The sequence below is a fragment of the Hetaerina americana genome, unplaced genomic scaffold (assembly GCF_022747635.1).
Source record: "Hetaerina americana unplaced genomic scaffold, ioHetAmer1.1.p SCAF_1, whole genome shotgun sequence".
NCBI lineage: Eukaryota > Metazoa > Arthropoda > Insecta > Odonata > Calopterygidae > Hetaerina > Hetaerina americana.
In genome coordinates this window covers 111,457,192-111,482,426 of record NW_027286069.1, presented here as the reverse complement: position 1 = coordinate 111,482,426, position 25,235 = coordinate 111,457,192, and the positions used below count along the sequence as shown (strand labels likewise).

The 25,235-nt window shown below is 36.7% G+C and overlaps 3 protein-coding genes across 3 annotated transcripts in view; 1 reads left to right on the top strand and 2 right to left on the bottom strand.

Annotated features, from left to right (window-relative positions):
- The window catches only part of Bin1 (histone deacetylase complex subunit SAP18), an 11,453-nt gene extending 7,144 nt beyond the window's left edge, over positions 1 to 4,309 (bottom strand). The window contains exons 1-3 of the mRNA XM_071594591.1: positions 4,156 to 4,309; positions 3,860 to 3,966; positions 778 to 972 (exon numbers count right to left, since the gene is read on the bottom strand). Of these exons, the coding sequence (XP_071450692.1) occupies positions 778 to 972; positions 3,860 to 3,966; positions 4,156 to 4,230 (377 nt within the window). The 5' untranslated portion in view covers positions 4,231 to 4,309. The remainder of the gene's footprint in view (positions 1 to 777; positions 973 to 3,859; positions 3,967 to 4,155) is intronic.
- A 42-nt stretch (positions 4,310 to 4,351) lies between these two features.
- sra (RRM_RCAN_like domain containing protein Sra) lies at positions 4,352 to 10,791 on the top strand. Its single transcript, XM_071594590.1, has 5 exons — positions 4,352 to 4,434; positions 4,791 to 5,161; positions 5,272 to 5,445; positions 7,630 to 7,798; positions 10,038 to 10,791. Exons 2-5 carry the CDS (start codon positions 4,841 to 4,843, stop codon positions 10,193 to 10,195), a joined length of 822 nt encoding a protein of 273 aa, XP_071450691.1. The 5' UTR covers positions 4,352 to 4,434; positions 4,791 to 4,840; the 3' UTR covers positions 10,196 to 10,791.
- A 6,911-nt stretch (positions 10,792 to 17,702) lies between these two features.
- Positions 17,703 to 25,235, bottom strand: part of Cul5 (cullin 5) — a 66,589-nt gene continuing 59,056 nt past the window's right edge. Inside the window, exon 16 of the mRNA XM_071594572.1 lies at positions 17,703 to 19,396. Coding sequence (XP_071450673.1) covers positions 19,202 to 19,396 — 195 coding nt within the window. The 3' untranslated portion in view covers positions 17,703 to 19,201. The remainder of the gene's footprint in view (positions 19,397 to 25,235) is intronic.

The following is a 25,235-nucleotide window of genomic DNA, read 5'->3' as shown; positions in this document are numbered from 1 at the left end:
GAGTCCCAATTGGGTAAGATATTGATGTATACGCAAATTACAGGTTCAGTCATGCCTTCCAATAGCTCCATGGCAGCAAAAATATTACTCACAAAATGATTACAAATACTAAAGTAAAATACAGACAGTAAAAGTATCACGATTTATAAATATTATGATGAAGGGAAAAATAATAATTAAAGGGAAACTATGGGTAAAAATCATTTGTGCACCAACAACAGCAATAAAAAATTTATGATGGGGTCAGCATGTCACTATCTTTGTAATAGAAGAAATTTTTTGAGAGGCTAGCAAACGGCCATCATTGTAAGTCAATCCATTACATGAATCATCAAATACACATCATTGTTTCAAAAGCAAATTAAATACAATTCTTCCTGATCCCCTAATCTTTTTACTCCAGTTAGTCTCAAGGCAATGCCGACAGGCATAATGGAAGCTTGGTAGGCGATATTTCGGAGTAGTTTTCATGATCCCTCCTCCAGGTCTGAGTGCCCATTTATATCATTGCTAATTGGCATTTTTTCCTCAATGCCCATTCTTATCCTCCAGCAATTTAAAATCTCTTGGCATACCAAAAAGTTTATGGAACCACATTCTAATGCTAGCAAGCTCTTGCACTTGAAATGTCATGAGAATATTATTGCTATCTCAATAGTGAAGAGTATTCAAGAAAAGGGCAGAAGTGGTTGGTTAGAATACAGATTGCCGAGATAACATTACAAGATCCTTGTCAACAGTATTTGAGTAAATCCATATGAGTTCACAAGAACTTACCGACACTGACTTAGGGTTTTGCCATCATCAGCCCCCTTCTGTCCAGAAATTGTAGTGCCAATTTCTCTCATGCGATAGCCTGAGCTCCTCATGTCAGGGGATACAAGTGCAAAATCAAAATAGGTTCCTTTCCTTTTTGCCTCTGGATTTACGTCTTTCACTAAGCTAGTGATTTCCCGCAGGGTTGCATCCATCCTGAAAAAATATAGGAATATTTTACCTCTGATAAATACAGATGCATTTCACAGATTTTAGCCATGATAATCAAACAGCAATGAAGAGGAATTAAACCCTAGATCATATAATTATTCTGAGTTTCATACAAAAGACAGAATTCAAAAATTCAGAGAAAAATGGGCTAAGTCTGACTCATGGGGTATGTGCAAGATTTAATATTCGGTTTCTAATCAATGGAAAATGAAAAACTACACAAAACATTATATAATAATTAAGAACACCAAATCAAGCACTTAAAAAAGCAGTGATTTTAAAATTTGTAATTTATGACTACATATTGATAAAACTAATTCTGTGCGATAGATATAGGATGAGAATCAATATTAATAATACAAAGGTTATGCGATTTTCTAGAAAGAAAAAGGCTAAGCTAAACATTAAAATAGGAGGACAAATACTAGAGCAGGTAGAACAGTAGGCAAAGAGGCTTTCACAACGAGGAGGGAGTTGATGAAAGGGACGTAGAGTAAGGATATTAAGAAAAGATTCGTAAAAACTTTTATATGGAGCGTAGCTATGTACGGTGCGGAAACTTGGTCATCGAAGCAGGAAGATAGACATTGACTGGAAGCTTTTGAAATGTGGGTGTGGAGAAGAATGGAGAAGATGAAATGGACGGAAAGGAAAACAAATGAGGAAGTACTTGGTATGATGGGCAAAGAGAGGGGTTTGTTAGGTGAAATCCTATGGAGGCAGGAGAAGTGGATGAAGGGGGTATTGATTGGTAGTGGGATGTTGAAGACTGTAATTGAGGGGAGAATGTTAGGCAAACGAGGAAAGGCAGGAACAGAATAGGGATGTTGGACGGATGAAGGAAGTACACAGAGATAAAGAGGGATTTGATGTAGTGTAGGTTGCCGGATTGTATTTTGTTAAGAGTGACAAAATATTTATTTGGTAGTCGTGTCCATCCAAAACCTACCTTAACCGGTAGATTACTTAATAATAATAGATGAACAGCCAGGTAAAAGATGGATAAGGAAATATAATAAGCAAGCTTTAACTCGTAAAAATAATGAAGGAGTATCATATGCCAGTACAAAAAATTGCAAGTGGCTACAGAGGGATAGATACAATAGCTGAAAGAAGGGAGTGTATTAAAAAATTGTAATTGAAAAACAGAAACGAGACTATAGAAAACGTTAATATGAAAAGTCAAAGAATGGAAACACACTATTTGGATGAACACAGTACAAGGAGATAAATCATAAACTGAGGGGATACAGAGTTTCCGAAGGAAGGGAGAAATGGATCTGTTGTACAGTAAGGCGAGAGGCTTGCCTTTGCAGCCATGAGGTGTCAACTGAGTCAGGGTGTGTTATGTTTCAGAGTTTTCAAGAAAGCGTTTGCTAAATTAAATTGAGTAGCATCAACAAATGTAGTTCAGAAAATAGTAGTTGATTGGATGGAAAGGTGACTTATTCAAAGCCCATATCAGACTGCTTAGTTGGATGTGGCAGATGAAGTTTACACAGATGGGCAGTTTTGGGAAGAGTGATACGATGGGCGTACATTAACATCTTTCTTTGAACATATTTGTGTAGCAAATACTAATAGAAGCATCAGAAGAAGAACTTGAAATACAAATGAAAGTAACAGGGAAATTCATAAAATCATTTAGGTTTGTGGATGGTCAAGAATTAGTAAACAAGTTCTATGATGCTTTCTTTCTGACTCATCAAAAGAATGAGAAAATATAATATGAATAATACTCAAGGCACAAATTATTCTTTCGATTTTAACCTTATGCTCACCATTTGCAAATACAGGGTTCATTTCATCAAGAAATAGGCATTAAATATTTGCATATTCGTAATCTAGCACCTGAGATCACCTCACAACGTAACCCATAACAGAGAGTAGAGTATAGCCTACATAGCACATGTTGATAACAAAATATGCAAGTGTACTTAAAATAAGAAATAATTAAATTTTTAAAAATCACATCAAGGCACATCTACTAATATTATGCTAGTACTTTCATCGCAGCACTTTTCACAGATAAAATGTTTCACAGCCATCTTTCATGCCAGAGATGAATATTAGTTTGGTTTTAATTTTAGTTCAAGAAGATGGAACATGTTGGGATTAAATGGAGATGATACGTTATTCAAAGTTTATAAAGCAGGGGTCATTTAATCAGCGCAAGAAGGACCTTAACCCCTGACTTTTACTTGTTAATATATATTATTATATGGCAGAGTAAGAATATTTACCATTGTAATGAGAACTTTACGTCATGTAGGAAAGTGGGGTTAACACTAGCAGTCGCTTGCGGGAACCTGCTTGAAACTTCAATGAAGCCTAGATATCATTAATGTCGCCTAAATGTAGGTATAATTATACCAAGTGCCACTTTATCTTTCTTTAATTAGCACCCTTAATAATGATGGTTCGTACACATTCTAAAGTAGTAAATAAGTGTTGCTACACTCTTAATATGATACAATAGTCAATCAGAGCACGGCTCCATTAAGTCTATAATTATAAAAATATGTTATTCAAAATAATCCAATCATGAACTGGTGTAACACGAAAAATCCGGAGGCACGCTACCGGTAGTTTTCGAAGGCACGGCACTTGTTCCTGGAACGACCTCCGCTGGAATTAGTAACCATTAGGAATCTCTATTATTATTTCTATTAGAATCTTTTGTTTAGCTGGAGTAATCGGGAAGTTAGGAGATACCCCAGACCCGGAGTCCTGTTAAATATCTCTGGCATATTCTTCGAGTACTCCCCATGTACTTTTTACATCATAATGTAATATTTTTAGCGAAAAACAATTCTTATATTTTTATCTGTAAGTTATCCAAAAATGAAACTGGAATTTCCGTCAACCATACCACGTATAAATTTGGAGCTCGTTTGCTGGAACGTTCCCTCGGCTGTACTCCATGGTGTTGTGATGCCGTCCGTTGCTACAAAACACTCGAAGAAGTAGAGGGCAAGTCTAAACGAACAGTAAAGACAATTGTTAGGAAAAAAATATTGAAATAAATTGAATTACTGCATTCTATTAAATTATTCAATGATAATCTCCTCCTAAAGTCATACAGACGAAATTTACTTTTTAAGCAATGGATCTGCTTTCTATTGCTTTTCACAACATTCGGTGAAACAAAGCAAAACCCTCGCATACCTTTTCTCGATCCACAGGCTTCTCCGGTTCAGGCTTTTCCTCCACAATCATAGACTCTAACGGTCCTGATGCCATATCTGACGATTAAGTCTCACCAAGTTATTTGCTTCGGACTTTGAACATGGCTGACACGAGCTGCGAACTTCTACTTACCGGGTTTACCGCCTCCCAACGACAGCGCGGACAGCGCTGATTTTGGATTTCGTTCAGTATTGGAACTTAAGATCACAACAGTCAGACTTTTGTGTTGTGAGTAGTATAATCACCAATGATATACAGGTTTGTAATTTCCTGTTCGTATTGAATTGTATTAGTTTTGAAATAATAGTGACATTGATTCCACCATCATGCTAAAACTGAAGGAACCATATTTAATGATATAGAAAACGTGAATTTGATACTGGAATTACTCATATTCTGGCACCGTTTGTATTCCTGATTTTTTACGACTGACTTTAGATGAAAATCGAAGGGTTACATTTAGTTGACTCCATTAATCAAAAGAGTCTCTTTTTGTTAAACAAAAGCGCCCCCATGTCATTTATAGAATAATTGGTATGAATTAATATTTTGAGCGTGACTTTATGATGGAAGAGTAACACTCACATAAACGTATTTTTCCGAATCCTACTCAGAAGTGTACAAACCTAGCAGTTTGTTCGTTGTTCTTGAGTTTGTTAATGGAATGGCAACTAATGAAGATCGAGACACCAACGAAACTGGAAGTGGCGAAGGAGAAGATCCCGACACTAATGGCATAATAATCAACGCCATCGATGGACTACCAAATGTTCATCCAAATTACAGAGATTTACCGAGAGCTGGACATATGGTGCGTATGGTCGATGATTGGGCTACAAACGAAAATATAACCCAAGTTCAAGACGGTGAAACTGATAATGGAGGTAGAGTACGACTAGAAGATTTAGTATCCGACGAAGACCTACCAACATCCTTAATTGTGACGAACCTTCACTCATCAGTTTTTAAAGACGAAGAACGAAGGGTAAGTGAAGGTTCAATGATTTCCTCAATTCATGACAGTTTTTGATAATTATTTACATAGGTTTGGTTCTGAGATAATTTGCAATGTTTCATTTACATTAATAATTACAGAAAGAAATTGAAGCATTATTTACTCGCTTCGGTGAACCCGTCACATTTCAATTCTTTCGAAGTTTCCGTCGTATGAGAGTCAACTACAATTGTCCAGCGGCGGCAGCTTCCGCTAGATTGAATCTTCACCGTGTCCAGGTTGGGGAAAGTCACATCAACTGTTATTTTGCCCAGGTTTGTTTATTAATGTCCATTTAATCCCATACTCCCATTCTTCCACCGTAAATGAATTGTAATAATAATTATAATGTTATATTTACATGAAAAACAACATTGCGGTAAAATGCATGATACACGGCAGTCAGTTGGTCGTCATTTATGAATTGTATCATGGTTAACTGCAGTAATAAAAACATCATTGAGAGAATATACAAAATCATCGTTCAGTTTTGACATCTATAGAATATCCATGACAATAGAAGAGTAATGCATGTTGTTTAGTAATTTTTTTTCAGTTTGGACTTGTTATTATTACAAGTTTTGCATTTCATGACCTCTGATGAGCGTTTCAATAGTTAGAAGCCTATTTACGAAGGTCCGAGTCTAGTTTTCTTCATATAACTAGATTTATGTGATGTATGTGATTTTCTAATATTTTAAGTGTGTTCATGAAGATATGAACTCCGTTTAATTGAAAAATCATAGCCTTTGCTATATTGTTTTTGAAACTGTGATCACAAGTAAATTCAGCTTTCCTTTGATTTCTTTCTCAGAATTGAAATTTTCTGTGTTTCCACCGGGCATTGAAAGTACTCAAAAAATGACCAATTGTCTCCCCTTACCAGTCCACACAGAAAAAACATGGTCAACATACATGTACTAGCAATAATTATATTTGGAAATGTGAGAGCACTTTTTGAAAAGATTTTTCCAGTTTGTCCATAAATATGTACGTTCTCCAGGAGAGGTAATTGAGGTGAACCCATTGCCAATTCTTCCGTTTGCTGGTAGTATTCTCCATTGAATATGAATTGTTCTGCTCTACTAGCTTTAGCAGTGACACAATCTTTTAGAAATGGGGGTTGAGTGCCTGAATTTTTTAGCACTTTCTGGGCCGCATTCATTGCAAATACAAATGCTGGTGAAGAGTTTCATGACATCAAAAACACTAAGATGTATTTTGAGAGAGGAGGGGAATTACTATGGGAAAGTTTGTCACAGAAGTCTTTGGAATTTTTCTTTCTGTATTTGGACTGGAAACCAATGAATTCCCCAAAGAAAGTAATCAGGTGTAAGATTAGTTTCCTTGTTGGTGTGGCTACACTGGAAACCAGAGACCTGATGAGTATGTTTTTTTTGTGAATTTTTGGAAGACCAAGAAATCTGGGGAACCCTGGGGTTTATCACTGTCACCTCGTAGACTTCACTGTACTTAAAAATGGTGGTGGCTAACATTAGAGCTTGTTTCGTTGCTCCTTGAAACTTTGGGATTGGGTCACTTGGCAGCCTTATTATTTGGGAATGGGAAGTCGTAGCACTTTTTAAGTGCTACGACTTCCCATTTCCCATACGACGTATACACTTTTCAATGTATTGAGAATTGTTCATTCCCACAATTGAGCTACTCTTGTCTGCTTTTTCCAATATTAGGAAATTGTTTATCAAATGATCTTTCACTAATTTGATAGACTCCTGTAAATATGTTTTCTGTTTGGATGCTTTTGGTTAATTGTGGAGGACATCTTACAAGCAAACATGGTTTTAAAGTCGTTGACTAGTTTTTATGGCAATATCACAGTCCACAGTTAGATTTTCTAATTCTTTGTGGCCCAGAGGAATGTTAGGAATGTATTTTAATTCTTTTTCCGACATTTGTTGTATCTGTGTTCATTAACCTCTGTTAGGAAAACCACTCTATGATGAAAAATATCACACTTGATATTTGATTTCTCACGTTTTCACGTGTTGATTCACTCGTGGGTTCATTTAGGGGAATGGGGTTCACGTTAGTCTGGCGATTGCTCTTGTCCATTAGAACTAACCTTTTCTTTTGAGTGATATCAATGCTCTTTTGCCTCTTGTAGTCATCCCAAATGGTCCATTCAGTCCAACTTAGATCCCGACAGAGTTCCATTTGAAACAGAAATCTGCAGTGGGAAGTACAGGCTATGTTCGCGTACCAGCTGTGGAGCTGCTCTTTCACCCAAGCTGTGCAAGCAAATTCAATGTACATTAAACCAACTACTACTCTGCTCCCGTGAATGATAAAATTATTATGCTATAATGATAACATTGCTTTTGCTTGGTTTTATGATGGTACTTGTGCGACAATAGGAGTTTTGTGTAGTGCTATTAAAACTATATATTGTGCTCATAGAATTAGGAAATAACTCTTACTCTTGCTTGTATGCCTTGCAGCCTGTCTCACCTATTGGTGGGGAAGACCAACACCTTCAGCCACCTGCACCAGTGCGCCAGTTTCTCATTTCCCCCCCGGCCTCGCCTCCCATTGGCTGGGTGCCCCGAGATGAAGCAGAACCCTTGGTGAACTATGACCTTCTGGCTGCAATTGCAAACCTCACCCCAGGCAAGTTTAGTTTTGAGACATAATGATGCCCAAAAGCTACCATTTTCTCGGTGTGTCACTTGTCACTGCCATGGTCCTCGGATCATGGTTATTATTCCATGTGCCATTCAGAAGTCAGCTGCCATGAAAACAACCTTGTTACAAAATATTACAGTTTTCTTTATTTCATCCATATAATGGAATGTCATTTGGTATAAGTATACCAAATAATTTTTTCAATCCAGATTATCTAATGCTGCTTATATTGAAGTGCTCATACTAATCCTTAGTATTCATGAAAAAATTATCCGTCTACCACTTGTTCTGAGGTAATGTGACAATTATTTTCTCTTCGGAGTTAAATTGGCTCTGAGTGAAAATGCTTCCTTGAAAGTTCATGGTACTTGCATTTGGTTGCCTGCCTCATTGAAAATTAAGATAGTCATGTGAACATGTTGTGAGCCAAAGCAACTTTCTCAAACTTCAGTGTGTCTTATTGTTCAACACAGAATTGTATGACTATTTCATTATACCTGGGGGGGGGAAGAAATAATAACCAATGAGGGAATTGTAATGATTTCTTCTTGCCTTATTGACACTCATCCTTTAATGCTTGCATTTATAGGCATATTTGTAAAATGAGAATTTTATAAATGAGTTCAAATGTAGTTTGGTTATTGCCGTAAAAGCATACCACTCAAAGTGGTATAACTATAATTCCTTCCCTGTTGGAGTCCATGTTTACCTCGTGACTGGTTTGTGGAGCCAAGGAGCTGTGAGAATAATATCACTCTCGATATTGACCTAGTGAAATGGATTCATGTCAGTTTTAATCTTATTGAATTTAATAGCGGAATGTGGATAAATTCTACTCTGCCAACCAGGCTGATACCTCAGCTATTCAATTAGGGTGATCATCTGGTTAGTTTCTGGTTTCGCTTGGTGGAAACTTTATAATGAGTGGAACCACTTCGTATTTCCACATATAATTCTTTATTTCACAACCTCCCTCCCTAATCCCACCTTCCTGCCTCTTCTGCTTGGTATATACTGTATATGAGACAATTTTCTTCATTACTATTCACCTGAAGATGACTTCATAAGATGAAGCATATGCCGTGAAAGACAGAAATGCATATGGAAGTGCAGTGTAGTTTGCCTCATTAAGAATGATCATATTTTTACAACATACCTTTACCCATCCTCCAAATTTTGATAGTCTTTTGAAATTAGTTCCAGTTGGCTGCATTTCAATTTTCTCATTTTTTCCAGTCTTCAAAGACATGCAAGAAGCCATTTTTCATAGGTTCTTAAAAATTACCCCAGCAGCCTATGATTGGTGTGGCCATGGAGCATCCCTATAATATGTGGAAATTCCTCTCGGGCCTTCCATTAAATGAGTCTCCATTCTGGCCGACATTTTGCCACTTTACTCTGCCATCGTTCTTCAAGAAACAATCAACAAAATGGAGACACTCCCCTGATGGAAGAGCCGAGAAGAATTTCTACACTCAATGCACCGGGGAAGCGCCAGATATTAATTTATCCATGTATTATGCTCCATTTACAGTTGTGTTTATTTATACTATACTTGACTACTATTTATATTATATTAGTACTGCACACGGATAGGCCATCACCCAATTACAAAAAATATGACCATACCATAAAGTTTTCAACTGATGAAACAACTTCTTTGAGACCAAGATGGAAGATTGCCACTTCAATCCTTTCCCAAAATTGTCTGTACAGGACAATTTGCATATTGCAACAGTGATTTGTCATTTTTTCTAAAATGTTCCAATGGAGATTAATTTCCACATGTTAGGAGTATTTAAGTGATTAGCAGTAAATTCTAGCTTTATGCAGAGGGGTTTAAGATTTCTAATATATTAATTTTTAGATGAGTTTTAGATATTTACCACCAGGCTGTGGTTTGTTGTTGTACCTATCCTTAGCCCTTTTGTTTGTTTACAATGGATGGTCTCCATAAAGCTTATCAATTATTATAGAATTTCCATTTCTTGTAAATGCTAATTATAGTGTAAAGTTTCAAGTAGGCAGAAGGATGCACTGCAGAAGTCGCCCATCTCTCTCAACTCTTGCAGTGAAAAACGCAAGACCCTAGTTATGTTTTCAGCAATTTTCACTCTGTAATTTTCCCATGACCACATTTCGGCATTTTGCCCTGGGGTTTTTTCCTAGCCTCATCGGGGATGCTCTCTTAAACGCATGTCTGCCTGCCTCGTCTGCATTTCAGGTGAAACACGTGAGCTTCATCCTCAGATGGGTGGCCAGCCTGGCATTGTGGTTCACGTCTGTGAAGAAGGTGCAGTTTCTAAAGTGGTGGGGAGTGATGGCGTGGTGGTCAAGCCAAGGTTGGTGCAGACGCGCTGCCCCGAACATCGTCGTAACTGAATTGCAAGATCACTGTGTATCCATTGAGTCTCCATCAAAATTTACTCTTACTGCTTAAAGTGGTTGTGGATGTATTTCATTTCTTTAAGTAGATTTATTTGAAAATTAAGTCAGTAGTAATAGAATGGAAATGTATCTGGCTTGTTATAGTGATGTTGTCAGAGTGAAGAGCATTGACTGTGGTCAATGAGTAATTCCTAATACATTGCTGCAGTTAATGCTTCACTCCCCTCTAACATTGTTCAGAAATTCCATCATAAACTACTCATGAAAAGGAGTTACCAATGAATATCAGGAATTTGTTTTAGTTTGATTGTGTGAAGGAGTATTATGTTATATCATAATTAGTGTTGTTAAATCCAGTTTTTGTTATGTTTGAACTAGAAAATATTCCTGATGTCAATTTTTTTCAGTTATCAACCGAATTGAAAGCAGAATGATAACCCATGGTGGTGTGGTTACATGTGGTGTTTGTTACAAAATTCATGTTTTAGTGTAACTTATATAATTGTAAATAATATTATTATGCTATTATTTATTTGATAAATGTACTCAAAGATGCATTTGTGAAGAAAATATACCGTTATGAACTATGAGTAATTTTCATTTTCAGTGAAACTCCCTCTGTGTGAAAGTGAAATGAAAGTATCTTATATTGTTAATTGAGTGGTTAAACCAACTTGGTGTTACTCTCTCAGGAACACTTTTTTTTCACTTCTCCACAAACTGTGTGAAGTAATGGTAGGAGCATGAGATGATGTCGAAATCCTGGTGTGCTTTCTTTCAAGAGAGTAAATCATTTCACATTGTGTTTTGCATGATCTGAAAATATTGAAATTGTTACAGCCTATCGTTTTCAAATAGTGGCCATAACAGTGTGATTGCTTGATGTGTGAATGGACTGAATTTCCTTGTGTTCATGTCTTTGATACATACTTGTGTCATATTACACATAGCTTGAAAGAACTAATTGGATGCATATATCATTCAAGACTTTTTGGTTCTGAAAATATTTCAACTTGTTGCCATTTTCAAAAGGGGTGCTGACTCCAGTGAAATGTGCTAAAGTCCTCGAGTTCATCTTCCTCCTTGCTGCTTGGATGCTATTTCCCCCCCCCCCCATTAGAAATTGTAACTACAGTACTGGCTGTTCTTTTATTTTTGTTGTGTACATGCAAATAAAATTGAGCAATACTTACAGCATGTGGAATTTTTTTAAGAAATATGTCACAACCCAAGATATTGAGGAATTCAGTGAAAAGTATCATCATCAGTCATCTTCTGGATTCGAACCCCGGCCTCATGGTGGGAAGCCAGCTAGCGAATCATCCCATCCCCGTGTTTATGGTTATACACATAATGATACAAATAAACATATATGTGTTTCTATATATTTAAGTGCAGTAATCAACCCGAAGGTCGGTTTGGTAGGTGATGGTAAAGTTCTCCCAGTACTGAGCCCAACTGCATGTGAAATTCACACATCAGGGTAGGGGGGCCAGTTCCTTTCCCTGTGCTGGTTATGGTTTCCCAGGAAGATCTGGTACCCGGAAAATCACATAGCTTGGGTGGAGCTGCAGGTGCCCAGGAATCGAACACGGGACCCTCCAGTCAGTAGTTCAATTCTCTACTGCAACCCTTACATATTTATATAGATATAGCGATTGTACGGAAAAACTCACACGAGCGGCACAATAATGAATGGGCTGACACAATATAACACGAATAGAATAGCAACATTTAAATGGACACTCACACGGTAAGTTGTTCGAGCTTTCGGCCCTATCAGAGGCCTTCTTCAAGATATATATATACATATATATATATATACATATATATATATATACATATATATATATATACATATATATATATATACATATATTCAATCACGAAATACCACCATATGGCGAAAAAATATTCATTCACATGGAAATAGATATAAGGAAAAGGGATAGGGACACATAGAAAGGACGTACGCGAGAGGTAGGGAAGGTGAAATTGAACAGATCACAAGCATAAAAATATTTCCTTGACCGGGACTTGGACACAGGAACTTACCACTTGCCAGGCGGATGCTCTAACCACTTGAGCTTTCGAGGAAACGTAATTAACACATCTTTGGGTCTTATATGTCTTGTTTTCTTCTTCTTGCGATTCTTTGACCAGGAGATGGTTTGAGCATTGGTGAATGGAAAGATCTGGTGTTCAAGTCCCAGCCAAGGAACTATTTTTGCGCTTATGATCTGTTCAGTTCCGCCTTCCCCACCTCTCATGTGTTCGTCCTTCCTATGTGCTCCTATCCCTTTTCCTTATATCTGTTTCCATGTGAAAAAAAAAATATATATATAGAGATATTTACCACTATATGGCTGCATAGGTTTTCGTGGCGGTGGTTTGAAGGATTCTGCATTCTCGGGTTCGCTGATTGGTCCGTTTCCCGGAGAACTCTCTGCCACACGTTGTGGAGATGGTAGCCTTCATCTCTGTTAATGTTCACCGGGATTTTGGCGATCTCAATTGCTTCTCTAATTAATCGTGGGTAATATCTACTCTCCGTTGCTATTACGTTTGCTTTACGGTAATATCATATCAAACGTTATAGCAAAGGAGAGTAGATATTACCCACAATTAATTAGAGAAGCAATTGAGATCGCCAAAATCCCGGTGAACATTAACAGAGATGAAGGCTACCATCTCCACAACGCGTGGAAGAGAGTTCTCCAGAAATGGACCAATCAGCGAGCAGCCACTAGACGGGACCACCTATATAAGGGTGGCAAAAATCCGAGTCCCTCATCTTCGACCTGAAGATGCCAAATGCAACTTCGGCGAAACTATTGTCAGCATCAAACAACGACGCGGTGAAACCCGAGAATGCAGAAATATTCAAGAGTTCAAATATGCCCACATTCAGATCTCTGGGTTTCCCAGGAGAAATGTGCAATTTAAGACACCTGAGAAATAAGAAAAAGAGATGAAAATGTTCAGAATGAGATTTGGTACATAGAAGGTGATAGCAGTGAATAAGAAAGGTAAACTGACAATGTGAAAAGAGAAATGGAAAAGACTACATCAGTATTTTAGGATTAAGTGAGCTACAATGGAAATGAAAATTGAAATCAGGAAATTATGAGATGAATTAAAAATAAGGAGAAAGTAGAGAAAATAGCATAAGATTTACGTATAAAAAAATTAATATGAAAAGATAGTGAAGGCTCTTTCAGTAAATGACAGTCTTAGCAAAGAGACTACAGAGTGACCCAGTGGATATTCAAGTTACAGATATTAAGTGTGGATTATTCAGGTTACATACCTACATCAGGAATGGTTGAAGATGTAGTAGATAAGATAGAGATAGTTTATCAATAAAACAGGAAAGGAGAATTACAATGACGGGAGATTAGAATGGTATAGTGGAGAATAAAAGAACAAGATGCACAGTTGGAGAACATTGACTTGGAAAGAGAAATGAAAGTGAGGAAAATTTGACAGACTTCTACAACTGTTTGCATCTTTTCATTAATGGTTTAGCAATCACCAATGAAAGCTATACAAGCTGGTATGTATGGAATGCTCCTAAGGATATAGTGAAGTATCAGAGAGATTGCATATAATGAATCAAAGGTTCAAAATTATTGTCAAGATAGCTAAAAAACCTTCCCAGGATTGGGAAGACCATAATATACTAGTGGCAGACATATGGACCAAGCTAGCATGTCTTGGAAAATAGCAACAGATTGAAATATTTGAGGAGCTGAAGAATTGTTCTTGTAAAGAGTATGCTAAAAATTTCGAGAATAAACTTGTCAACCTTAGGCAAACTATAGAAATTGCAGCTATAGAATGTTGAAAACTGTGATGGAGGGGAGAATGTAAAGCAAACAAGGAAGGGGCAGGAATAGGATAGGAAGGTGGATGGAATAAAGAAAGTAGTATATGGTGATAAAGAGGGGCTTATTGTAAGGCAGGATGTAGGGTTGATTTGTTAGGTGAGGCAAGGGCATTGTCGTTGTGCCATTGCCTAGCTTGTGTCCATCCAAAACTTGCCCTAAGCAGTATCGTAGGCTACCAATAATAATAATGATGATAGAAATAACAGAGAAATGGGAAGCCATTCAAAATAGTGTTGAGATATTAAAAAGAAGAAGTCAGAGAGGTGAAAAAGAAAAGATAATAGAAAGAGTGAACCAGATAACTAGTTAGGTAAAATGGATGAGCATAAAAAACAGAAAAATGACTCCTATAGGTGGAAGAAGGCAGGAAACTTGACAATGAATTAAGAGATTGACTGGCGAGGCGAAAGAGAGCTGGATTCAGAGACAGCATGTGGAGAGGGAAAAAGAAAAATTATAAGAAATGCACAAAATGGTTAAGGGTGACAATGGGCTTTTATGTAGATTTCCACAAAGAGCTCTGCTGTTTGCTCTCTGAACCAAAATGGTGAAGCTAAGTTTCCATCTACCGTGATAATGGACTAAAGTAACTCTTCTTGATGCATCAATATCAACGATGAATGTACTTAAGATTAGGCATGTACATACTCGCAACCCATTGCACACAAACATGTTTCTGGCATGAATGAATATTTTTCTTAGTGCTCTAAATGTTATTCAATAATATTTTCTACAATGACAGAAGTGGTGTTCATGTTTGCTGCCATGAGAGACAAGATTGGAGCTCCAGGTACACCTTCCATTCACATTAATTGTTCCTCCATTTTCATCATTTCAAGTCACCTTCTAGCTGTTCCATGAAAAAGGACAGACTTTATTAAAACCTCATACAGCATTGAATAGGTCTCAGCCGACCATCAGTTGCTACATCATGTGAGGACTACAGAACAATAAGTTTGATTTCGCACACAGCTATAGTTGTTCTCAGGATCATCAACAGCAGGATAGAGAGTAGGGCAAATTATTAGTTTGGGGAGAGGTACGCGTGATGCCATTGCAGTATTAAGATCACTAATTGAAAGGAATATAGAATTCAATCAGGATGTATTTGACTGTTTCATGGATTTTGAAAAGTCGTTTGATAGAGTGAATTGGAAAAACTATTGAATATATTGCAGAAAATAGGAATAGATTTGAGGGACAGGAGGCTAATCCACAACCTGTACATGTCTCAGACTGCTCTGGTGCAAGTGGGGAACGGAGAGTCCAGATGGGCAGTGTTAGGAAGTGGTGTAAGGCAGGTTTGCCCATTATCAATAATGCTGTTCAGCATATATGTGGAGGAAAAGATTAAAGAGGCATGGCAAGAACTGGAGGTGGGAATGAAAGTTGGTGGACAATTCATAAAAAAAGGTTTGCTGATGATCAAGCTAGTCAAATCAGTCCAGGGGTTTAGTCAACTCAGTAAGCTTTGTTGAGGAAAGGTATTGCGATATATGTGGGATGAGAGTAAATGTAAATAAAATGATGGTTATGTAGTTTTCCAGAAAGAGAAAGGCAGAGTTAAATATCAAAATAGTTCATAAACTTGAGCACGTGGAACATTTTACCTGTCTAGGAAGTATTCTGAACCAAAATGTCTGCAGTAGTAGGGACATACAAGATGAAGAATTGTATTAGCCCACGAAGTTTCACAAGGAGGAGAAAATTGATGACAGGGATGTTGAGTAAGAATGTTAAGAAGAGGCATGGTAATACTGATATGGAGTGTGGTTATATTGAGCGAGGAAACATTGTTATTTAAGCAGGATGATCGGCATATATTAGTGGCTTCTGAAATGTGACTGTGAGAAGGATGGAGAAGGTAAAGTGGACAAAAAGGAAAATAAATGAGGAAGTGTAGGGTATAGTGAGGAAGGAGAGGGGATTGTTGGGAGAAATTCAAAGGAGGAAGGAAAAATGAATGCAAAGCATATTGACGGGCAATTGGGTGTAAAAGACTGTGATGGAGGGAAAAGGTTAGGCAGACGAGGAAGGGGCCGGAATAGGATAGGGATTTTGAATGGCATTAGGGGAGGGAGTACAGTGTAGCTTGGCTTAACAAGCACCTCACACAGTAACTCACATAATGAGCAAAAATATTTTTTCCAAAAATTAATCTCTTAACAAGCAACTTTAGGTAATGAGGAGAGGGGCATTATTGTGCACCTACTGCTTCAGTTTGTGTTTAGCTCTCATTCCCTTACTATCACTAATGATCACTGATTTCTCCACAATTATGCTTAAATGTATTATTTGTGATTTATTGTGCAGAATTTAATGACTCTAGCAAAACAGCATAAAAATAACCAAGGAAATGAAAAGCTTCAGTTTTTTTGGGGACAACAATATTTAAATATTGGGAAAAACTAATACCTCTACCCAGCTTTCTAGTAAAAATTAATGAGAAAAATATCTTAAAAATAAACTAATTATTTCGATTATGTTTGTTTTCAACAAATCGAATTTGCATTTCAGTTTGGTTCATTCAATGACAGAAGAAAAGACAGATTCCTATACAAAACAATTTTTGTACATAATATTATTTGAATAAACCTTGAACATAATATTTTTTTGGCGAGGCATTTCCCTAGTTTGCATTAATTTATATGGGAACAATAGTTTCACTAAACAAGTATTTTGCTTCACGAGAGATTCTGGAACGAATTATGCTTGTGCCAGACTCTACTGCATTTGGAATTGAAGAACAGTTGCTTGCTATGTAAGATATTGTGTTGTATTTTGTTAAGAGACAAGGGATTGTCACTGTACCATCTGGCAGCTTTTGAGCATCCAAAACGTACCTTAACCTGTAGACTACCAATAATTATAATAATGAAATAGTTGATTGATGATCAGATGAAAATTTATGATCCCAGACACACACTGCAAAATGAAGATAGTTTCCTCTAAGTTGGATGCACTGGGCAGGTCTGTACCATCAGCAATTCATAAATGCTTAATGTACGTGGCTATATACAGTGATATTGGAGCTTCATAAAGGGGAATTGCTGTTAATTGGGAAACAATCGAGCCTTTTGGCATTGTAATTAGTTCAGCCAAAGATTAACTACTGAAAATGCAGCTGTTGTTGAACTGAGAGACCATATTTGGAGGCATAAAAGGCATCCCCATTTCAGAAGGGAATATTCCTGAAAATGTTTTTACACTCCATGGATATGACTAGGGGATGATTCTTCAGCTATTATTCTGGAAAAAATTAATCTTATACTCCATCAATATGTTAATTGGTCAACCTTGCTTCAAAAGCCCAACTGTATGCCAAGTTTTCATGAATATCTGTTGGTTAATTTTTACCCAATTTTAAGTGTCTAGTTAAGATGCATGTTATCTTTTGAAAATTGTTGTCACTATTACTGAAAAAACAATCAAGAATGGATAACTTTGATGATCCCTTGGATGTTATTTTCTTACCATCAACTCTTTAATATTCAACGAAGGAAAGAAAATTATGTCTCTCCACCCATAGAAAATTTAGGGTTCAAAATTCTCAGTCAGGGGTGACCTGAAAGGGAAATAAATAAAGCAATGCTTTAACTTCCAAGGTTTGATGCTGGCATTTTTTCAAAATTTTGATTTTTTTTATTTATAATTACTGCTAGAACAAAAAATGTCCCATACAGTAATTTCCATGATAGTGATGACACAAATAATGTCCTGCACAGAAATTCAGGGTATTTGCTGTCAACATCAGCCTGGCATTTTGTTCATGACCTTCACTTTTTAACAAATGATGCCATGACTAACTTCTCCATTTGTAATGGAATAAAATGTCAGAATTTTTTATCAATGCAAGAGTCAATCCAGAAGCACCTGGAAACGCAATGCACTTTGTAGGAAACACATGAACATCCACCCGTGCACTCTCACACACACACACAATATCTGAACAGTGCATTCACTGCTCTAGAGTAGTTAATAAGGTTTGCCCCTTGGTGTCCATCCAGAGCTGCATTTAAAAAAATCACAGTCCTCTTTAGAATGTCTACACACTCCTCTGAAATCCAAGACGTGTTCCATTCAAATATCTCCAACTACACTAAAAAATAGGGGGAAATAGTTATGATGGTTAAGACTACTTTAGGCTGCATATACTGCCAGACGTTTTTGCATAGGTCATAACAAACAGAAGAGGCCAGTAGGCAAAAAGAGTTCCATGACCTCCTAATGTAGGATGACTACAGTCAACAATACAGTGAAAATGACCTCCTCGTCCACACATTTTACATGTGTGACAATTTTCCTGTTGCTGTTCCCTAATTTACTGGGTCCCATCCAATGGACACACCAATAATCCACAATACCATAGATGACAATCAAAGAAATATGAACTTTTTGAGATTCCAAAAAAGATGAGAAAAGGCACTTTAAAAGGACTGCTTTGTGATATCAAAACTGGAACTTTTTATTGCCATAATTTCCTCAGAGCTATTAGCAAAATAAATAAAAGCTGCAATTAATTCCACATGTCATCAATACTGACCACCCATTTAAAAAATCCAAAAGACATCCACAGCACCGGATCACTCACACCAAAAGTAGTTAAAGAGACTGAGGAGACGTTGGTGAGGCCTCTTGTGGCACATTCTAAAAAAGCATCCATTCACTGCCTGATCCTTACAGGATGTATATTACAGAGAGTTGGTTTTTTTTGTAATACAAAAATTCATCAAATCCTCTTCACAACATGTATATACAAATATGTTAATCCCTCATGAACAACAATATGAAAAGGTAAAATTGTGACCAAGTATTCCCTCAAAACAGCAGGGTCCACAACAGTTGGGCTCCAAAAACAGATATGTGACAGCGTTCACCTCTGGAGCTGTACCACAGTCAACTTGGCATTACTCTGGGACTAAAATTCTTCAACAATATTGGGAATCGAAGTAACAATGTCCAGGGGATGCGATGAACGGGGATGTTTTCTGCTGGGGAAGAGGGCCTGAGGGAAGAGATATAAAATGCAGAACACATTCCCTTCCATTTTGGTACAAGTGGGGGTCGGTGACTCGACTTCAGGTGAATGCTGAGAGTGGAGAGGCATTGATCATGCCATGTAGACAAATGTGTTGATGTCATCTTCGTTCCGGCGCATGTACTTGTGCTCAATGAGCCACTCAATCTGCTCCTTGATCATCTTTTTTGAGGGCAAGAACATGTTCTTCAGGATGTCCACCAACTCCGTCTGCAACTGGGCATTTGTGATCCTTTTCCTCATCTTCAATATTTTTATTATTGCCTCCTGTGATTCCATTTCCAAATGATGGCAGTGTTCCAGAAGAACATTAAATGCATAGAAAAACAAAAATGCTAGTATAATAAAATGCATTCAGAACCAAATTAGCAAATTCAAAAGCATTCCCAACAATAATTCAACTTTTACACATGAAATTCCTCAAAGACAGAGGGATTCAGTGAAAAAAATAGAAATTATACATGGGCATGTCTCACTGCTTAGGAGATTAGCCCAGGTCTTTTCAGTGCTTATGCATTCACTTGCTGAAGAGAGGAAGGTACAAATTTAATGTGGTATTGGATTGCATAAACATAACATTTACTATTTTAAAAATTGCTTGTAGCACTGATATTTTGACAAATGTGATGAATCATCCACTTTTTTGCAATTTTTTACCATACGAATCTGTGATGCATCATTATGGAACACAGAACAAATAATAATTACACCGAATTTTTATTTTCATGACCTAGGTTTTGGAAATACTTAGTTTCATAAACCTTATAGGATCAGGCTACACTTAGTGGAAGTTTTGTATATCCATGAAATGAAAAAAGAGCATACTTTTCCCCAGAATTAATTTGGCTTTGAACAACATTTTTCATCATGATATGCCATCATCAGGTAAAATTACCTGATGATGCTATATCACAGTCAAACACATTGTACTGCATCAAATAAATTCTGTGGAAAAGTACATTCTCTCTTTCACTTGACTTAGTGCCATCTTCAGGTTATTTGACCTGATGATGAAGATGACATCTGAAGATAGCAGTACATGTCAAAACCTAGGTCGTAAAAATAAAAATAAATTTGAATTAACCAAGTTGTATTATTTCTTTCATAATGGATAACTTCCACAAACTAAGCCTAAAACAGGTTCCTCCGGCTATCATAGAAATTTTTCACACAAAATTTAAAAAAACAGAGACAACAGCATCCACAGGACCTGCCTCATTTTTGTGATAACTGTGGGTTTCTCAGAAAAAATTTACTGCAAAACCTTATTTTGTAATTCATGCATCCATAAAAGTTAGGCTTTGAAACATTCAGGTATGAAATAACTTCAAAAAAATTTTTGTACTGCATATTTGGAAAATTGAAACAGTAGCAAATGGATACTGATTCTAGCACACTCGCGATTAGTCTCACTGGCCCAGGTTTCTTTCTCGGCAGGAGGAAGGCAAGGTCACTACTGCGGCCATCACATGAAATCCTTATACAACTGAACTGAGGGCAGAGGGAAAATATCTCAAAAGAGAAGAGCGAGGGTTAGCATTGAGACACATAATGAATGGATGATGACAAGGACAGGGATTACAGGAAACATACAGTGAGAGAGGAATCGGGTGCAAGGGCTGGAGAGGCGGTGGGGACTTTAGTGGAGGGAGGTGAGGCAAAGCAATAGTACTAAAGAGGCAACTGGGAAGAAGGGCTGCAAATACAGATATGTAAGTGAGTGACAGAACTTTATCAATAGAAATAAAAACAGCCTGACAAATTCAATGCTAAAACAGGCATGCATACTAAAATGTAGTCACTGGGTTAAAGAAGTAGAGAGTACATAACCAATTTGAAGGGATAATTGGAAATATGCCGGGGAGGAAACATCTAATACTGATGGGATATTGAAATGAATAACAATGGGAAGAGAGAAATAGGCAGGAGAGTATGGTTTATGAATTACGAATGATGATGAAAGTGAGAATGCAATAGCATTTTGGAGGACAAAGAGTTTGATATTAATATCAACCGGCACAATTCAATACCTAGACTTTGATTCTACATGAGTGTGATCTTGTCCAAATTAATAATCTATTATTTTTGTAGACGGGCCTGCAGCCCAAACAAGGGCTACTAATTCATGGTCACAGAAATACTAGCAGCCTCATAATCCATTATTTCAGAGAACAATAACATTTTTCATCCTTATGGACTAAAATCTTGATGTGATGGAAGGGCTTGCATGACCTGATGTCCCCTATGGCCGTGCTGCCAGGAGCAATGACAATTTTGCCTGGAAGGATCACATTAAATAGGAAAAACAGATAAGAGCCAAAAAGGAGGATGTGGAGCTATTGGCTGTTAAAGAAATAATCTCAAGGAAGAAGATCCTAAGGCCAATAAAAATAATTACGAAGAACTCCTATACCGGTATTTCGGTCACCTGGTGACCGAAATACCGGTATAGGAGTTCTTCGTAATTATTTTTATTGGCCCTAGGATCTTCTTCCTTGAGATTATTTAGATAAGAGCCAGACAGAAGGGAGAGTCCATGCAGCGTATGTTCCCTATGATGGTGCAAATCAAAGTCCAATCCATCCATCCATCTTTTTCTTTTAAATTCCTCAATTCTTGTCACTCTTGCTTCTACCCATCATAAAACCTAACCGTCAAAGTAGGAATGTGCCTGTTCCACAGAAGAGGAGATTACGGGGCTCACATAAAAATAAGTCACACAAATATGGCATCAAATTTTATTATTTGTGTGATGTATCTTTTGAGTACTTTCTCATATGCAGAGGTGCATACTGAATAGGCGAGATTGGTGCATTAATAGTAAGATTCAGTCTGTGAGGGAGAGATATTGTGGCTGCTACTTGGGGAAAGGTATTAGACATTTTACGCCAGCCTAAGTCAGTTCAATTTGAAAATGACAGATTAAGTCTATATCCTTTGGTACAGTGATAACATATAGAAAAGGGATGCCAAAAGAAGAAACAAATTCCCAGCTGAATAATGGTGAGTTTATTTTCAGGAGACAACTATTACTATCAACTGGCAATAAAGCAGTGAGACAACAGCGATGTTCTCATATTGACAATGAAGCACCGTGGGGCATAAGCTGATGTAAATGTAAAGGCATGCAGAGGGCATGGGGAAAAAATAAAACCAGATGCTTTTTTATATAACAACCATAATAAAATAGGTATTGATCACTTATATCAATGAGTTATAACTCATTTCATATAAAGACTGAAATGATGGATGAGTCTTTGTGATGAGTGTGGTCAATTACTACATAGCATAGTCAGGCAAAAATTTTAATCGATAATTTAACACTTCAAACTTTCAAACAAAGAGTGCATATATTTACATATGTATATCATTGATATCAAATAGAACTTCCATTGCATTTCATACACTACAGGAAATTTTAAGGTCAGGTACAGTGATGACTGTTAAAATCCCAAAAAAAAGACATCTAGGCTATGCAAAAAAGGTGAACATCATTACAAATGAAATTAATGTGCTGGATTTCTAGAAAATATGCCATATCAGGATGTTCCCTGAAATTCTCCCTTGATAATTAAGTCTTTTAAATGCTTCTGCCAGATAAAATCAACAGCAGAACACGACTTTGTGACTTCTATGCCTTAACCTCTGAATTTTCTATTAATGTAACGCCAATTTTGATCAAAAAATCTTTTTAAAAGAAGTTGGTTTGGTGCAATCGCTCCCAAAAGTTGCGACAGATAAATGAAACCAGTCCCCTAGTTACAGACAACTGGCAAGGGCTCACAAGGTTCCCCATCAGGATAATTTATAATAACATTATTAAATTAATGCCATAATTTCTGGCATATAAGAGTCAGATTCTCCCAAAAAATAATGCAGTATTTGCGCTGGTTTAGTGCATTTAAAATGATAATTATTTTAATTATGGAAACCCCATTGCAATCATTATTAAATGATTATCACTCCGGTGATTATAATAGCACAGTTAGTTCTCTCGAAACCAGCCATTCATAATAAATTCTGGACCTTAAAGAAATAAATGGCGCATGCCCATCCAACACAGCTTAAAGACAGGCTGCTGATACGCTGAAGGCAAAAACCACTTAATGGCTATCTTCAACATCACAGTATTAACAGTATTTCCATCATTTTATTTACAATACCCCACCACAGTCACAGAGAGAGGTCTGCAAACTCAATGCCTGGGATGTTAATGCTCACCTGCATTCATTAATGCCCCAGTAGGCATCAATGCAACATTCGGTGAAATGCATATCTCCAATCCATTATCAGAGCTGTTGATGTTATTTTTATTATTATCACATTTGAGGATATATATAATAGAGAATACCTTGCTATAGAAAATTGTCCCCAAATCAAGACCTCAGAGACAACATGATCATGAAAGATTATGTAAAAGCCTAAGTTGCATCACATTAGATTTAAAATATTGTGTATTTGACTGCTTTAGTGATTTAACGTGTTCAACAATTATGAAATAAAATAGTGGAGAATTACATGGCATAAAATACTTCACTACTATCAATATAGCTTCACTTTCAATACTTAAAAAAGAGAGGCTGAGGTACCCAAAGCTTCTGCACTCAAACAGTGGAATCATATCGCTCACTATGCCACACATTCCTTCAATGTTCAAAGATTGCCGACATAGATTCCCGCTCATCGGGGATCAGAGTTGCATACAATTCTGATTTAAAGACAATCTCAGGAATGTACCTCATTCATAATTAGGGGACTACCCATAATTGGGTAATTTTAATGTAGTAAAAAGTATGTAATTACATAAATGATACTTTTTCTCAAGTATTAATGAGATTTCCACATAATCACTGTACTTGAATATTATTGTATTCTACCCATTGTTCATTAAACCAAGTTGAACTATGCATTCGCATCTTCTCGTACACAACTGTGTATTTGGAGCAAATAACAGAGTATCAACATGCATTTCCACCTAATATAATACCACTTCAATTAGTAAAGCAAATACTTGTGTGAATTCCTTTACAACCCTAATTACACATTTCAGATTCTTATTATATTGAAAAGTTTTAATTTTCATAGTTAAATAATGTAAATAATAACTTGTAACTATCAATTACCCTCCATATTTTCCATGCTTTTTAAATTTTCCAGCACATTTTTCATGACTATGCTGGAAAATATAAACACATTTACAAGAGGTGTCCTTTTTCACAAGGAAGAATCAGCCATTTACTACAGCGAAGATGACAACATTATACAGTTTAGAAAAGGCCGAACGCACAACAAAATGAGGCCATCACTGAACACAATAAATTATTATAATTATTATTGGAATGAAGATAGAAAGATGCAATTTTCAGAAGATTATTGAAAATATTAGGAAAGATCAAGAAAAACGGAGACTTCACCAATAGGTTCAGTGGTACCATGGGTTCAGTGGCAAAAATTTTCTAAATTCCTTTTTTGTCATAAAATTATATTGGTGAAAACTTAAAAATCTTTTGAGAGTGAAGTTTCTTGAGAAGTGGATTTCAGAATTTCAAGTATCACAAGTGCCCACAATACGTACACATTAGAAGCCATTAAGCATATGGTTTGACTTTGAAATTACTTTCGACCTGAGTTTGACTTTAAAATTACAGAATATCCCCAAATTGATTCAATTAAAAATTGTTTCCATCCAGCATGGAATACATTGTGGATGGTTTTTAAATACTAATTGGAGGCTTTTGCTACTTTTTATTAATTTCTCCAGATTCTTTCAAATTACACATGGAAATATGTCAAGATCATTATCTAAAATCACTAGAATTTAGAATTAGATGAAAGATAAAACAGGACTACAGGTATTCACATAGAAAACAAGCACCACAATTTGGGTGGAATGAGGACAATGGACAACCGAATGAGAATGAAGGCAACTGAGAATGAAAGCCATAATTGATTCACAACTGCTTTTCTAACACTGTTTATAAGCCCTGATTTCTGAATAATAAGTCCAGCACATCATCGCTAGAATTTTATTCTGAAGAGATGTTGTTGGGTTATCACCCAAGCCAATGGATATCGGCAAGAAATTTTTAAAGGTGATTAGTATGGT

Excerpts from the sequence above, each read along its gene's own strand:
- sra (XM_071594590.1), top strand. The coding sequence starts at position 4,841 with ATGGCAACTAATGAAGATCGAGACACCAACGAAACTGGAAGTGGCGAA. Across the intron at positions 5,446-7,629 it reads TCAACTGTTATTTTGCCCAG|CCTGTCTCACCTATTGGTGG; the intron begins GTTTGTTTATTA and ends TATGCCTTGCAG. Across the intron at positions 7,799-10,037 it reads AATTGCAAACCTCACCCCAG|GTGAAACACGTGAGCTTCAT; the intron begins GCAAGTTTAGTT and ends TCTGCATTTCAG.